At 42.2% G+C, this 12,691-nt stretch overlaps 2 protein-coding genes across 6 annotated transcripts; both read right to left on the reverse strand.

The window, feature by feature from the left end:
• On the reverse strand, positions 1-6,626 carry LOC100842445 (glyoxysomal fatty acid beta-oxidation multifunctional protein MFP-a). Its single transcript, XM_003569273.4, has 18 exons — positions 6,439-6,626; positions 5,678-5,749; positions 5,547-5,603; positions 5,421-5,474; positions 5,272-5,339; positions 5,090-5,171; positions 4,389-4,444; positions 3,967-4,269; positions 3,782-3,868; positions 3,366-3,540; positions 3,169-3,290; positions 2,198-2,361; positions 1,873-2,127; positions 1,589-1,710; positions 1,228-1,349; positions 799-947; positions 555-693; positions 1-415 (listed from the first exon to the last, which is right to left on the reverse strand). The coding sequence occupies exons 1-18, from the start codon at positions 6,620-6,622 to the stop codon at positions 380-382; spliced, it is 2,247 nt and encodes a 748-aa protein (XP_003569321.1). The 5' UTR covers positions 6,623-6,626; the 3' UTR covers positions 1-379.
• A 1,801-nt stretch (positions 6,627-8,427) lies between these two features.
• Positions 8,428-12,159, reverse strand: LOC100842752. 5 transcript variants are annotated; one of them, XR_730821.3, is made up of 3 exons: positions 11,050-12,159; positions 10,010-10,093; positions 8,428-8,679 (listed from the first exon to the last, which is right to left on the reverse strand). XR_730821.3 is itself a non-coding variant. In XM_003569274.4 (2 exons), exon 1 carries the CDS (start codon positions 12,055-12,057, stop codon positions 11,083-11,085), a length of 975 nt encoding a protein of 324 aa, XP_003569322.1. In that variant the 5' UTR covers positions 12,058-12,159; the 3' UTR covers positions 8,428-10,093; positions 11,050-11,082. The 5 variants fall into 5 exon arrangements, 1 of the variants encoding a protein (XP_003569322.1); XR_730820.3 differs by having other exon boundaries at positions 8,428-8,915; XR_002963906.1 differs by having other exon boundaries at positions 10,951-12,157.
• Positions 12,160-12,691: the final 532 nt, after the last annotated feature.

Consider the following 12,691-nt stretch of genomic DNA (forward strand, 5'->3'; position numbering starts at 1 on the left):
TTCTTTCAACTGGAACAAAGCCAAAGCCAGCTTTTCAGAATTCAGTGAAGTACAAGTGTTTGAACTTATTTTCAAAATAGGCAAGGATAATGAAGCATATTATTATCCACCATTTTCAGACTTGTACATGTTGCTGTTACATTATAACACCAAATATCTAGTCCGAATTTTCAACATGACTGACACGACACCTTCCATAGAGAAACTCCTGACGAGGTCCCATGCACCTCCGCCTTATTTGATGTGCAGTTGTACATCTTCAGAATTGTATTTGTAACGACAATCAAGTCCTACCAGGTCTTTCATCTCAGATTAGCGAGAACTCAAAAGGCAGAACTCGTCACCAAGAAATGGTTTCATAAATGAAGAGCTAACAGACCTACAGCCGTGATTTTGCACCATCAGCAGTGGCAATCTGCAGCAGTTTCAGGGAATGCACAATCAGGTGATGCCATCAGCGTAAAATTAGTAGTACAAGGAAATGTGCCATCTGATAACACAGAAGCTGTATCAACAAGTTGAAAGAGGTCGTCATCATGCTCTAGAGATATTACCAAAGATGCTCCCTGACGAGCTCTTGCAGCTAAATATTCGCACGGTCTGAAGAACTCTCCATAATCCTTTGACCAGGCCTCCAGTCTTTTGAACACGTATTCTGCGCCAAGCGAGTCGGCCCAAAACATCACACCACCCCTGGTGTAGAAGAGTGGTTGTACAGAAGATTGCCCAGCTAAGAATAATGTTAAGAGTTCAAAGAAGATAATAGGAATGATACAGAATCATGATAAGATGTTGAACCTGTAAGAAGGGAAGCCCATTCCCATGATGGATGCTACATCAAGATCAGACGCTTTTAGAGCAATTCCCTCATCAAGCACACGGCAGGCCTCATTCACCACAGGAAAGAAGACCATTTCTACGATGTCACTGTCTGTTAGTTTCATCACCTGAGTACAAAGAGAACATCTGTCAGAGCATGTCAATGTAATAAGTACTATTATGCATGTAAAATGGCAGAGAAAAGATACAACAAAATCAAACGATATGTTTGCAGAACATGCAGAAAAGAAGGTAACACACATGCTAGAGAAATAAAAAGGTGCTCTCAGAACCCAGATACATCTATGAAACTGGATAAATGAGGGGCATATAGAAAACATGAATAATTTAGTCCCATATCCTTCTCAGAAGCAGAAGTAGACAGTTGTAATAGATAGACAGTATGACCTTAGGATCTTTCGCAACACCTGCCATGTTTCTTGATTTCTCAACGTACTTCTGGATATCAGGATCTGGAGAAGCCTTTCGCTTATCATCGTATAGATAATAGCCCCTACCAGAAGATTCACCTGTCCAGCATTCCACAAAGTATATGTAACCATGAAATGCAGCTTTCGGGACCAAACTAAAAAAAATCATACTCCCTCCGTCCCATATTAAGTGCCGAAATATTACATGTATCCAGACGTATTTTAGTATAGAGATACGTCCATATTTAGACAAATTTGAGTCACTTAATATGGGACGGAGGGAGTATTCACTTAGCATGAAGAAAATTAAAGTGAATGTATTTTCGATATGAAAGAACCTGTCCTCTTGTCCTTGAGCATAATATCAGTAAGCATTGATTTATAACATCGCTCAGGAAAACTTTGGTAATATTGCTTTCTAGTGGCAACGGCAACACCAAAACCAACAAGGTCAGCTAATCTGTACAGGAAAAATAAAAAGTTAATGAGAATATACTCCTGCTAAGGTCCATAGGTCCCTATGGCATCAGGAAAAGTCACCACAAGCCAAAGCCTGCTGCTCAAGTGAGTAGAGGAACTATGACTCATTCAGTGAAGCTCACAATATCAGTTTTATCCGTACCGAAAAGGTCCCATTGGCATTCCGAACTGTGTTATGACATGATCTATGCGATACACATCCAAACCATAATCAACAAGCAAACCAGCCACCTGGCCATAAGGAAAGAACATCCTATTGACAGCAAAGCCAGTGCAGTTCCCAACAACAATCGGTGTTTTGCGTATCTTCTTTGCCAGATCTAGCAAGTCCACGATAACTTGAGAGGAAGTGTGCTGGGTACGAACTATTTCCAGTAGTGGCATGACATGAGCTGGACTGGAATATATAGCAGTTAGATACTTATGTTGATTAATGAAAATTAAACATCAAGTGCACAAGATATTACCTGAAGAAGTGCGCACCAATAATTCGGTCCTGACAGGATGTCTTTTGGCCAATCAACTGCAAGTCTATTGTTGACGTATTCGTGGCAATAATGCAATTAGAATGACAGTACCTTTCAAGGTCAGAAAATATTTTCTGCTTCAGCAATATATCCTCAATAACTGCCTGCAACATTTAATCAACAAGTGTTAAGAGCATGACGTGTTCTCCTTCATTGAAGGACATACTTTAGTTCAAGTTAAACTGCTTGATTCAAAAACTGTAATGAAAATTATAAGTGATTGTCCCTAAGCCAATACTCAATGAGAATGCAGTACTTTGAAGATCATAAGAAGATATATCTGTACTTTGAAGATCGTAAAAAGATATATCTAACTTCAACAATATATCATCAAGAGTTTTGTCAAGCTACTTTTAAAATCATTGCCTCTTTGGCCCTAAGCTAAGAAAAACATTTTGTATCAGAGGAAAAATGTTCTTAATTGAATATTCTGATGCTGGGAGGACCATTTTAAGAGATTATTCCGAAGCCAACTTTGTAACTACAGAGGTGATCTCAAACTAGTTGATCCACATGGTTGTGTGCCTCAATATCATAATACAATTAAATAGTTATAAAAGAAGTCTAATGCTAATGCCTATCATTGGGAAATCCTTCAGCATTTATTATACATCTACATTATCTATGAATAATCTGAAGTGCTGTAATCTGGCTCGACCACAAATAAGCGATGTCAATCCTTCTCTTTTTCTCCCAATTTATGATGACTTCGTAGTTTTTTTTTCCTTTTTGATGATTATCTGGGATTTTCTTAGCTCCTAAAGTGAACGAGCTGCCTTGAGTCGCATTGGTTGTTTGTCTCTGTAGCTTATTACTGGGGAGCAATATGAATGAGCAGTTGATTAGTTTTCAGTGATATATTCCCTATTATATAAGTAAGAGCAAGAAGTCCATGTAAATATTGGATCTACCTCAATGACCACATCTGCATCTCTAAATTGTTCATAGTCAAGGACACCAGAGAGCAGCGACAGCTTCTTTTCATAATCATCTTTAGTCATTCGCCCCCTTTTGACAAAACTCTGCAAATTGGCTGAAGAGGAAAAGAATTATGACAAATATCAAAGACAACCTCAATCTGCTGATACAAGCCAAAAGAAAATTCCACCTTTAACTCTGTTGATACCAGCATCTAAGAACTTCTCATTTACTTCTTTCAAGATTACAAACATGTTGTTCAATACTAATGCAGTTGCGATTCCAGATCCCATTAGACCTCCCCCAACAATTGCTGCCTTTAGAATTCTCCTTGGTGTCAAACCCAAGTTGGTAACCTCTGGAATCTGCTAGAGCTTGAGATGGTCAGATAATTGAATGCAGATGACTAAACCTATTGCTTACAAGAAAATCCTAGGTTCCATTTATAGTCCTACATCTGGAAAAGCTTTTGCACATTATAATCAAGGGATCCAAATGAGCTTACTTGAGTAATTATGGAAATACAGCACAAACACCTACTTCTGAGATAAAATAGAAAAACAAGTATGCGAGCCAATACTTTCACAACATCCTAGTTATACAAACCTTTGAAGTGGCACGTTGAGCGAAAAAGACATGTCTTAAGCTTTTGCTTGTTTGAGACTGCTCAAGCATTTTTCCAGAAACCACTTCCTGCCAATTGTCAAAAATGGTAAAGCACTTGAGAATAACTTGTGCATGTGATATAGATTATGGAGTATGCTCCAAAGGTTAGCTAACTAGATATTTACCTTCATGAGGCCAGCACGAGGGCCAGAAAGTACTCCCGCTTCAATAACATCGATGCAAACTAAGGGATGTTGAAGATTAGCAGCCTGCTTTTGGGCCTTAACTCGGGAAATTTTAAGAATTTCCTTTGCTTCCTGAAGATCCGGAAGCTTATCAGTTCTATGGAGACTCTTGAACCATGGCCTTTTGTGTTCAGCGATTTCCAGAGCCCAAGAACAGGCCGTGTTGACTAACTCATTAGCTGAAACAATGGCATCGACTAAACCGAGTTTATGTGCCTCCACTCCTTTTATGGACTTTGACATCTATTAACAAAAGACATCAATTGCAAATCATGGTCAGAACCCTCTCATATTTTCTCGCATAACAAAGAGAATAGAAACTGTGTGTCCACTCCAACTTGTGGTGTGCAAGTCATCCATACCAACATCATCTCAAGTGCTTTTGACATGCCAACAAGGCGAGGCAACCGTTGAGTTCCTGCAGCAAGTAAATAATTTTGAATCAACATACACAAAAAAAAGGAAATAAAATATAGCTGCATGCGCTATACGCAGAGAAACACACATGACAGAGGATGCCATTTGACATAACTTATTTTTTCAGAAAAATCAGAAAATATTTTCTCTGTTTCAGAATTTTAAATTCAAACAATCTATAATAATTGTGGGGAAAATTTGCTGCTTTTTATTTTCATTTTACTTTAAAACCAATCTACAATTAGCTGCAAGAGAAATAGCGAGAACAGGAGTTTTCAAAAGATTTCCAAACTTGTGATAGCAAATCAGGTGCCATTTTATTGATACTGCAGTCTGCAGATTGTATCCATTGACTATAATATGTTGAGAGTCAGGCCTAGCTGAAGCTGCTAATTTTAAAAGGTTACACTGCTAAAGTTATACTTTATCCACAATGGGTCAATTACCCTTTCTTTAGCAAAACGGAAGGGGAGGCCCCTACCTGATGATTTTGTATAAAACGAAAGGGTTACCAAGATTGTAATTACAAGAGAGAGGTCGGGGAACAGAAGATCAAAATGTACTCATGTTTAGGCTAAAAGGCAAAGAAGTACACATAGGAGAGCATAAACAAACATAGGATAACATGAAAGATCAGGTTAAGTACCTCCCATTCCAGGAATGATACCAAGCTGAAGTTCAGGTAGTCCTAATTGAGCTGAGGGTGTAGATATGCGGGCATGGCACACCTGCACAAGAGATGTTACGATGTTGAATGAACTGCCACATATTAGAAGAAAAAGGGCCACAAGGTTTAAAGATAATATGACTAATACAACCTAGACATACCATTGCAACCTCTAAGCCACCACCTAGAGCAATGCCATCTATAGCAGCCACTGATGGTTTGTGAGCATCTGGTAGCAACAAGGACTTCATGATGAACATTGTTTGGTTGAAGACAAACGTGGTTTTAGAGCCAGAATGTCAGAAGTTACCTTCAACTATGTCAGTCAGAAAATCAATAGAAAGGGAGCCAGGCTTCTCGTTTTCTGGTGGCACGCAAAACTTAGCACTGTTAGAGAGAAAAGCAAGAGCATAATCAGCGACTGCCTAGTTCTTACTTGGCTTATTTCCGAAAGCATTTATATCAAAACCGCCACAAAACCTCCCTTCGGCTCCTGCACATCGTGTAAAGCATTAAACACAGCACTAGCATAGAATGATTGATGAGTTTTGTTGTTGTAATATATACCAGTGAGAACAATTGCCTTGACGTCATTCCTCCTTAGAGCTTCTTGATAGTTCCTCTGAAAGCTAGCTAAGACTGCAGAACAGAAGAAGAGAAGACCTATTATACCCGCTCATTCATGATCAACCTACCAACACTTTTAAACAGTGACTGAATCATCGGTTTGTGGGTTAAACATAGCAACGAACGCGGAAGTGGAACCGTGCTGGATTGCTCTAAGAAGCAAGGACAAATTGAACAATCTTAATATACATGTCGCAACAGCTAAAGCTGGTATGTTGAGCTGTTGACAGGGTTACTCAACTAAACGCAGCAAAGGAGGCAGATGCCGTTCCTCCAGTGAGATCACTCCAGCATATTACAGTCGAAGAGATGTGGTAGTGAGCCGTTCCATATTCAGCAGGCAGAACCACTAGCTAGCTAAAGTAGAGGCGGATCTAGATCACATTCCACTGAAATATTCGCCAATCGGGTACCACTGCGACGCGTTTCAGAGATCAATTTTTAGAAAATCCCATAAACTTGGGAGGAAACGAACAATTCACCACCGCACTCCAAATTATGCCTAGAAAACAGCTCGCCTGGCGCCGCAACAGATGATGTAAGCTTGGCCCAAGAAATTTCAGCAGCTCATTGGGCGCCAGGCCGCCAGTGATCCAGGCCTGGCCAGGCCAAATCCGCCGCCGCAGCCAGGAAAAAGGAAACAAAAAAGGAGACATGCGTGCGCGCAAAGAGATTGGTTGGGAGGGATCGGAACCGAGTACCGTCGAAGGAGAGGGCGTTGACGGGCGGGTTGGAGATTGTGATGACGGCGACCCCGTCCCCACGGACCTCCATGGTGGTCGCCCCCTTCCTCGCCATCTCCGACGGTGCAGGCCGCTGCCGTAGCCCGTAACGCTGCTGGACTGCGCGTGACTCTGTTGTTTCGGGAGGTATACGAACTAGCATATGCCTACGGAACGGAACGGGAGCGCGGACATATCGAGGCGCTCATTACGTACTCCCACCGTTCAACAATGATTGGCACAGTTTTGAACTGAGCTAATTCAAATCCGTGCCAATCTTTATGAAACGGAGGGAGTACATCCAAAGTTTTTTTTATGATTTTCTAAAATCCCGAAATGTGATTTTCGTCCTGTTTGAGATATAGTGTTCATTGAAACTCGTGTGTCAAATGGTGTTTTCGGACACCTACATATAAATAGTGCATGTATTGTATATGAGTGCGTTAGAGCAAGCATTTCGTTTGCCGACAATCACGAAAGAAGAAATTAAATTGTTTCTTTATCAGTTCTTCTATACGTAGTTCTTTGATTTTTAGTTAGAAATAAATTAATTGTTAAACAATTGGATCTGGTTTATGGTTGAAGATTTGAAACGAGCGATGGACGAGTTGAGTTTGGATGGCGTCAAATCAGAATCCAATGGTTGTAGCAAGTCGAGTGAGATTTTAAGCCCTTTGCATAAAAATTAGACGCCCGGGAAATAATCACACCATTTTCTTTGATCGGAAGAAACTGAATTGATGAGATTTCTTGATGCATTTGTAAGGTCAGTTATTTCTCGAGGTCCTTTCTGCCAGGGATGTATCCAGATGGGTATAAATTATTAAAGAAGAATTAGAAAAATACAATGCATTTGCCCCCACATAATATTAAAAATACAGTGTTTGCTCACACAATAATGAAAGCCAGGTCCCCCATTATTTGTGCAAACCCTGGTATTTCTCTGAGTCTGATAATTTTTTATAGCCCGACATATTATTACGGGATGTATGCAGCATAAAGACCAACGAGGTCGGCGTGGTCCAATATTTTAGTATGCTTTCTAAAGGCATGTTTCACATCACGTGACCCGCAATCCCACGCGCATATACGTACCAACTAGAAATACTTCCGGTTGGTCCAATATGACTATCTTACTTTCCAAAACGTAAAAAAAGGATACCCTTTCGCTTTCAGTTACACTGAATTTACTCTTCATACTTGGTCTATGGCGTCAGAATTGAGAGAGATTGGGCATCCAAATTAGCCGCCGGTGTATATAGCTTTCTTTGATAACTTCTCACAGAAAATAACCACTTCACATCAAGGTTAACTATAAATCACTGGGATCAATTGCCACCAGTAACACTGAGCATCGAAGCCCGAAATACAACACTAGTTTATTAAAACAATATAAAGCTTACTGCCCGGCGTTCCTTCCCACCAATCTGATTGTACCCATAACGTACATTTCAGTTTCTTAAACCTCTATCTTGCTTGCAAAACAAAATCTTTGAGATGCTTTGGCACGCTTTAGTGTGCTGGAAGAAGATACAATAGTCTATTTCTGCAACAGTTTTGAAGCAAACGATTTTTTATTCCCACTAAGTCGACAGAAATTTCCTTGCTCTTGACGGCCTTAAGCTTCATCGCAGGCTTTGTAGCTAAGCCCTGCAGAGGTTTGATTGTAACTATGGGGATGTGTCATGTGATGGGTGTAGAGTTATGGAAGACCCGGAAGAAGAACAGGTTCTTCCGATTCTGAACCAAATTGAAGATCTAAGTGGAGTTTTTATCTCATTTGAATTTCGTTATGTAAGCCGTTTGGCAGATATGGCAGCTCATCAAACTGCTAATTATGCTTCTAGCCTTCAGCCGGTGTGTGCCTGGGAGTCCCAGGTGCCGGCGTTTTTTTCCAACTGTATTCAGCATGACTGTATTTTTGCTGATGAATGAATGAAGCTCTTTTTTCACAAAAATAAAATAAAATGTGATGGATGTAAAGTTACAATATATATAATCGCCAATTTTACTCCCGTTAGTTATATATACTCATAAATTCCGTGATACATTTCACAGATACATGATCCAAGTGTATCACTACCAACCCAATTGAAATGCAGAGTACGTTACTCTCCAGATGCATATCTCACAACTTATACCTGCAAAATCATCTACTCCGTGGTTCAATCCTGTCTTCTCCATGGCATAAACAGAGTATCAGGACCCTTCGGGTACATCCTATAAACAGAGTATCAAGCTAATGAGTTTTTGTTGTGTTGATTGATCGTGCATACCAAATTTAGCCTCTACTGGGCTCCAATGTTACAAGTTGCTTATGTACTAAATCAAGATTTGTAGTATATGTAACATGATTTTTCTCCCAATATACTCATTTGCAGTCATTATCTTGGGATAGTTGCACGGACCAACCCTCCCGAACACCCACCGCCTCGGCCAATCTCCAGGTCTCTAGGCTGTCAATCCAAACACCAGTGGCATGACCGAGGAATGCAAAATATTTGACAATCAAACAAAATGGGGGCAAACCCTGACTAAAGAAATCAAGCGTAAATGCACAGTGTGGAATTTTGAAACAAGATATCACCAAGCATATCTACCGCACGTGGTAACGATCTAATTTATGTGAGCAATCAGATACTGCCTGTCAAACTTGTGAGTTTTATACATCAGCCAACAATCGATGGCGGTACACAGCCATTTCTTAAGTAAGACACTATCCCTAGACCTACAATTTCACCACTACATTCTCTAATTTGTACGGAACATGATAAAAACTTGCATTGTGGTTCATCGCTTTACCATTGAGTATGTGTAGCTACCAGCAGCACATTCACATCGGTATGCCTGACCACCTTTAGACTACATCGACTAGAAAAAAAAAGGAGAATAATGTTTGCAACTCCAAATTGATGTTGGCACCTTTTGCCAAAATCTAAGCTGTCCTCTAAAAGTGCGTTAGTAAATTCTATCCATATTCAGTTCTGGAAAATAATAAAACGCTAAGTTCTCCAGCTTTATAGCAGGTTTTCGTGCCTTTATGCACATATACCAAATACTCCCTCCGTCCTGAAATAAGTGACGTGGATTTGTATAGATTCTTATACAAATTCGTGTCACTTATTCCAGGACGGAGGGAGTAGGTGAACATAATTTAGATGCTTGCAACCAAAGGCCGTCCAGGGAAAGTGAGCATGGATAGAATGAAACTAGAATATCTATTTTTCTCCATTAGTCAGCTAGCACTAGTTCTAAATTACGTACTATATTCTTCTGCATGACCAATACATATATTACCCACAAGCACTGAGGACACAACAATTAGGTCAAAAGTAAACTTGTTTCCTCCAACAACCATTGCCCAAGAGGTACGACAGTTGGAAACTTGCGCAAATACAGCAAAAGTGATTTTTCACCAAGAACAGCAGTTTCAGATATACCATAAAGCATTTGGAGGAAGATGGTTAAGGTGCACATCTATAAATATGACTGGAACATATTGTGATCATAGCTAAATCAACAAATTTACTGAACTGAAGGGCAAACTCACCATGTGCAACCATAGCATTGCTGCCACCACTAGATGTGTAGGGTAAGGTTGCTGAGAAATAGCCAAATGGGCACTGCCATAACCCTGTCGAGGTTAAAACAAACCCTTATAATAAATACAACGAAGTTATAGAGGCGTATTCCTAGTAAATTCAAAACAAACAATTGCAGTAGTAGTTAAAACAGATGGTTTTAGTCATTTGGCTATGAAGTTTTATGGACATAGACGATGAAGGGTGCTGTCCACCCTTCTCCGTGTTTAGTGCAATTAACTCATGGCAGCTGCCTGAAAAAATGAGTGTGCATTAAAAGAAGCACCATAACCACACGGTGCAAAAGAATTGTTGTGACTGGTTCTAAAAGAAATAGCAAGAATAAAACGTCGACTAGATGAAAAATTGTTGGGATTTGTGATAGAAGATAGCAAGAATAAAAATATCAACTATACGATAAACCTAACCAGAAGCACTGGTACCATGCAAGGGAATATGTCAAAATCACAATAAGTTTGGGTCTACACACAGAAGGGGCTTGGTGTCAGTTAAAAGGATAAGCCCTTAGACTTGTGTGTAAGTTACCAGCATAAACTACTATCATAGAATAACTCAAAGAGTCCAACAATTAAAAGCAGAGGAAAGAAAGAAAAGAATGGTCAAACAAATATAAAGAAAGTAATAAATCAACTTATAACAATAAGGCTGCAGTTAAATACAGAAAACATCAATGCTGAGTTCTCCTTGATTTTGTCTACATCAGATTGCTCCCACATGAATGGCAGGGAAAATTAAACTATAATAGAACAATAAATCACAATTCAAGTATTTCGTGTACCAATATCTTGGGTCTTGCATAGTACCAGAACACAACAAATGGATAAGTGCTTTCCATATTCATCAGAAGGTCTCATGCAAAATATTTAACAACTGTACTTCAAAGCTTGACCTTTAAGTGGGTACCCTCTTTGATACGGGATGGCCCAATCTTCTCAATGAGCTAGCCTGGATAACTAGTGAGACTATGCAAATCTTCTCGGCAATTCACCTGTACATAAATGGACTAAGAATTGTGGTATTTCTATCTGATCTTCTTGTTCATGTTTCCAGCAAGCTGCCGCATCTGGAACCTCCAGAACATGAAGATGGCGAGGGCGGCGCCGACCAAGATGAACCCCGCCACCATCTCCCCTTCCCCCTCCTTCTTCCAGGCCACCTCCTCGATCCGCCATTGCCTCGTCCCCTCCACCTCCGCCTCCACCAGTGCATAAACCCGCTTCCGTTCCCTCACAGCCACAGCAACAGCCGCAACGGCGTCGTCTGGCTCCCCAACGTCGTGCTCGGCGCAAGACACCCACCCGTCGTTGCTTCCGACAAGGCGCAGAGTCGCGGCCCCACCTACGGCCACCGTCCCATCGCTCCGGACGACCACGGCACCCGGCGCGGGGGGCGTAAAAGGCCCGGACACGGTTCTCGCGGTGCCGTCCTCCATGTCCACGCGGAGGAGGTGGCCCGTGCTGGGCTGGGCCACGAGCAGGAACCCACGGCTCACGTGCGCGGTAAGGGAGGAAAGGGGCACGGAGCCGTACGCGGGCGAAGCGGGCAGCGCGGCGAGGTCGCCGTCGGGGGACACCTTATAGATTCGGGCGCCCACGGTGAGGAAGGCGAAGCCCGTGTGCGAGTCCAAGGTGACGCCGCCGGGCGCGGCCGGATCTGGGAGCGGGGTGGAGAAGAGGACGCGGTGCGGGCGAGGGGAGCGGAGGTCGAAGGCGGAGATGGAACCCGCGGACGCCACGAGGAGGCGTCGGCGGCGGTCGTCGACGGCGACCGCGGATGCGCCGGAGGACGCGATTGATTCGGTGACGCCGGCGTCGGAGACTGATAGGACGGCGTCGCCTCCGCCGGCAACGACGAAGTGCTGAGCCGTAGGGTCCCAGGCCAGGGAGGACGGGGAGACGCCGCGAGCAGGGGTGAAGGTGACGACGTGGCTGCCGGAGGAAGGGCGTGGCGCAACTGCGGCGAGGACGAGCACGACAGCTACGAGGGAGGCGGCCATCGCGAAGGGTTGGGTTCTGGCCTTCGGTAGATTCGATTCCGCCCGGCCCGACTTTGGCCAGCTCTTCAGGAAAAAAAGAGGGAACTGCCAGAGCACACGTGACCGAAATTCGACAGTAGAAGTATCCGCCGGCCGCCGCAATAGCTGACTCTTACCAACTCATATTTAAAATTCGGTTGTATCATTGGCGGAGGGTAAAAAAATTTTTAACTATCTAACACTGTGATATCAGATTTAATATTTTTATGTTTGCAAAAAATATTTTAATAAATTTGTTTTTTTTTCAGATTTTTTAGGATGCAAATTTTTTTGGTTGATACATCTTATGATATATCGTCTACACTGTGTTTGGATGTATGCATTGAGGCCTGGTATTAGACATTGGTATTGGGGAAGAACCGAATACCACAATTCAGACTGTTTGGGTGGTTACGGTATTCCCTCAAGGCATTCTGGCTCGATATCGAGTGTTCCGTCTAGAAGTAGAGAATCGCGATGGTCCAAAACCAAGGGGTAAGCCTCGACATTGCTCGGCATTCGGAGTCTCGGAGTTGTTCGACGGACACCCGCGTTCGACCCTCGGTGGAAGCAACAATAGCAAATATTATTCCTTTTCCCCCTCCTCAGTACTCCC

This window comes from Brachypodium distachyon, chromosome 2 (assembly GCF_000005505.3).
Source record: "Brachypodium distachyon strain Bd21 chromosome 2, Brachypodium_distachyon_v3.0, whole genome shotgun sequence".
NCBI lineage: Eukaryota > Viridiplantae > Streptophyta > Magnoliopsida > Poales > Poaceae > Brachypodium > Brachypodium distachyon.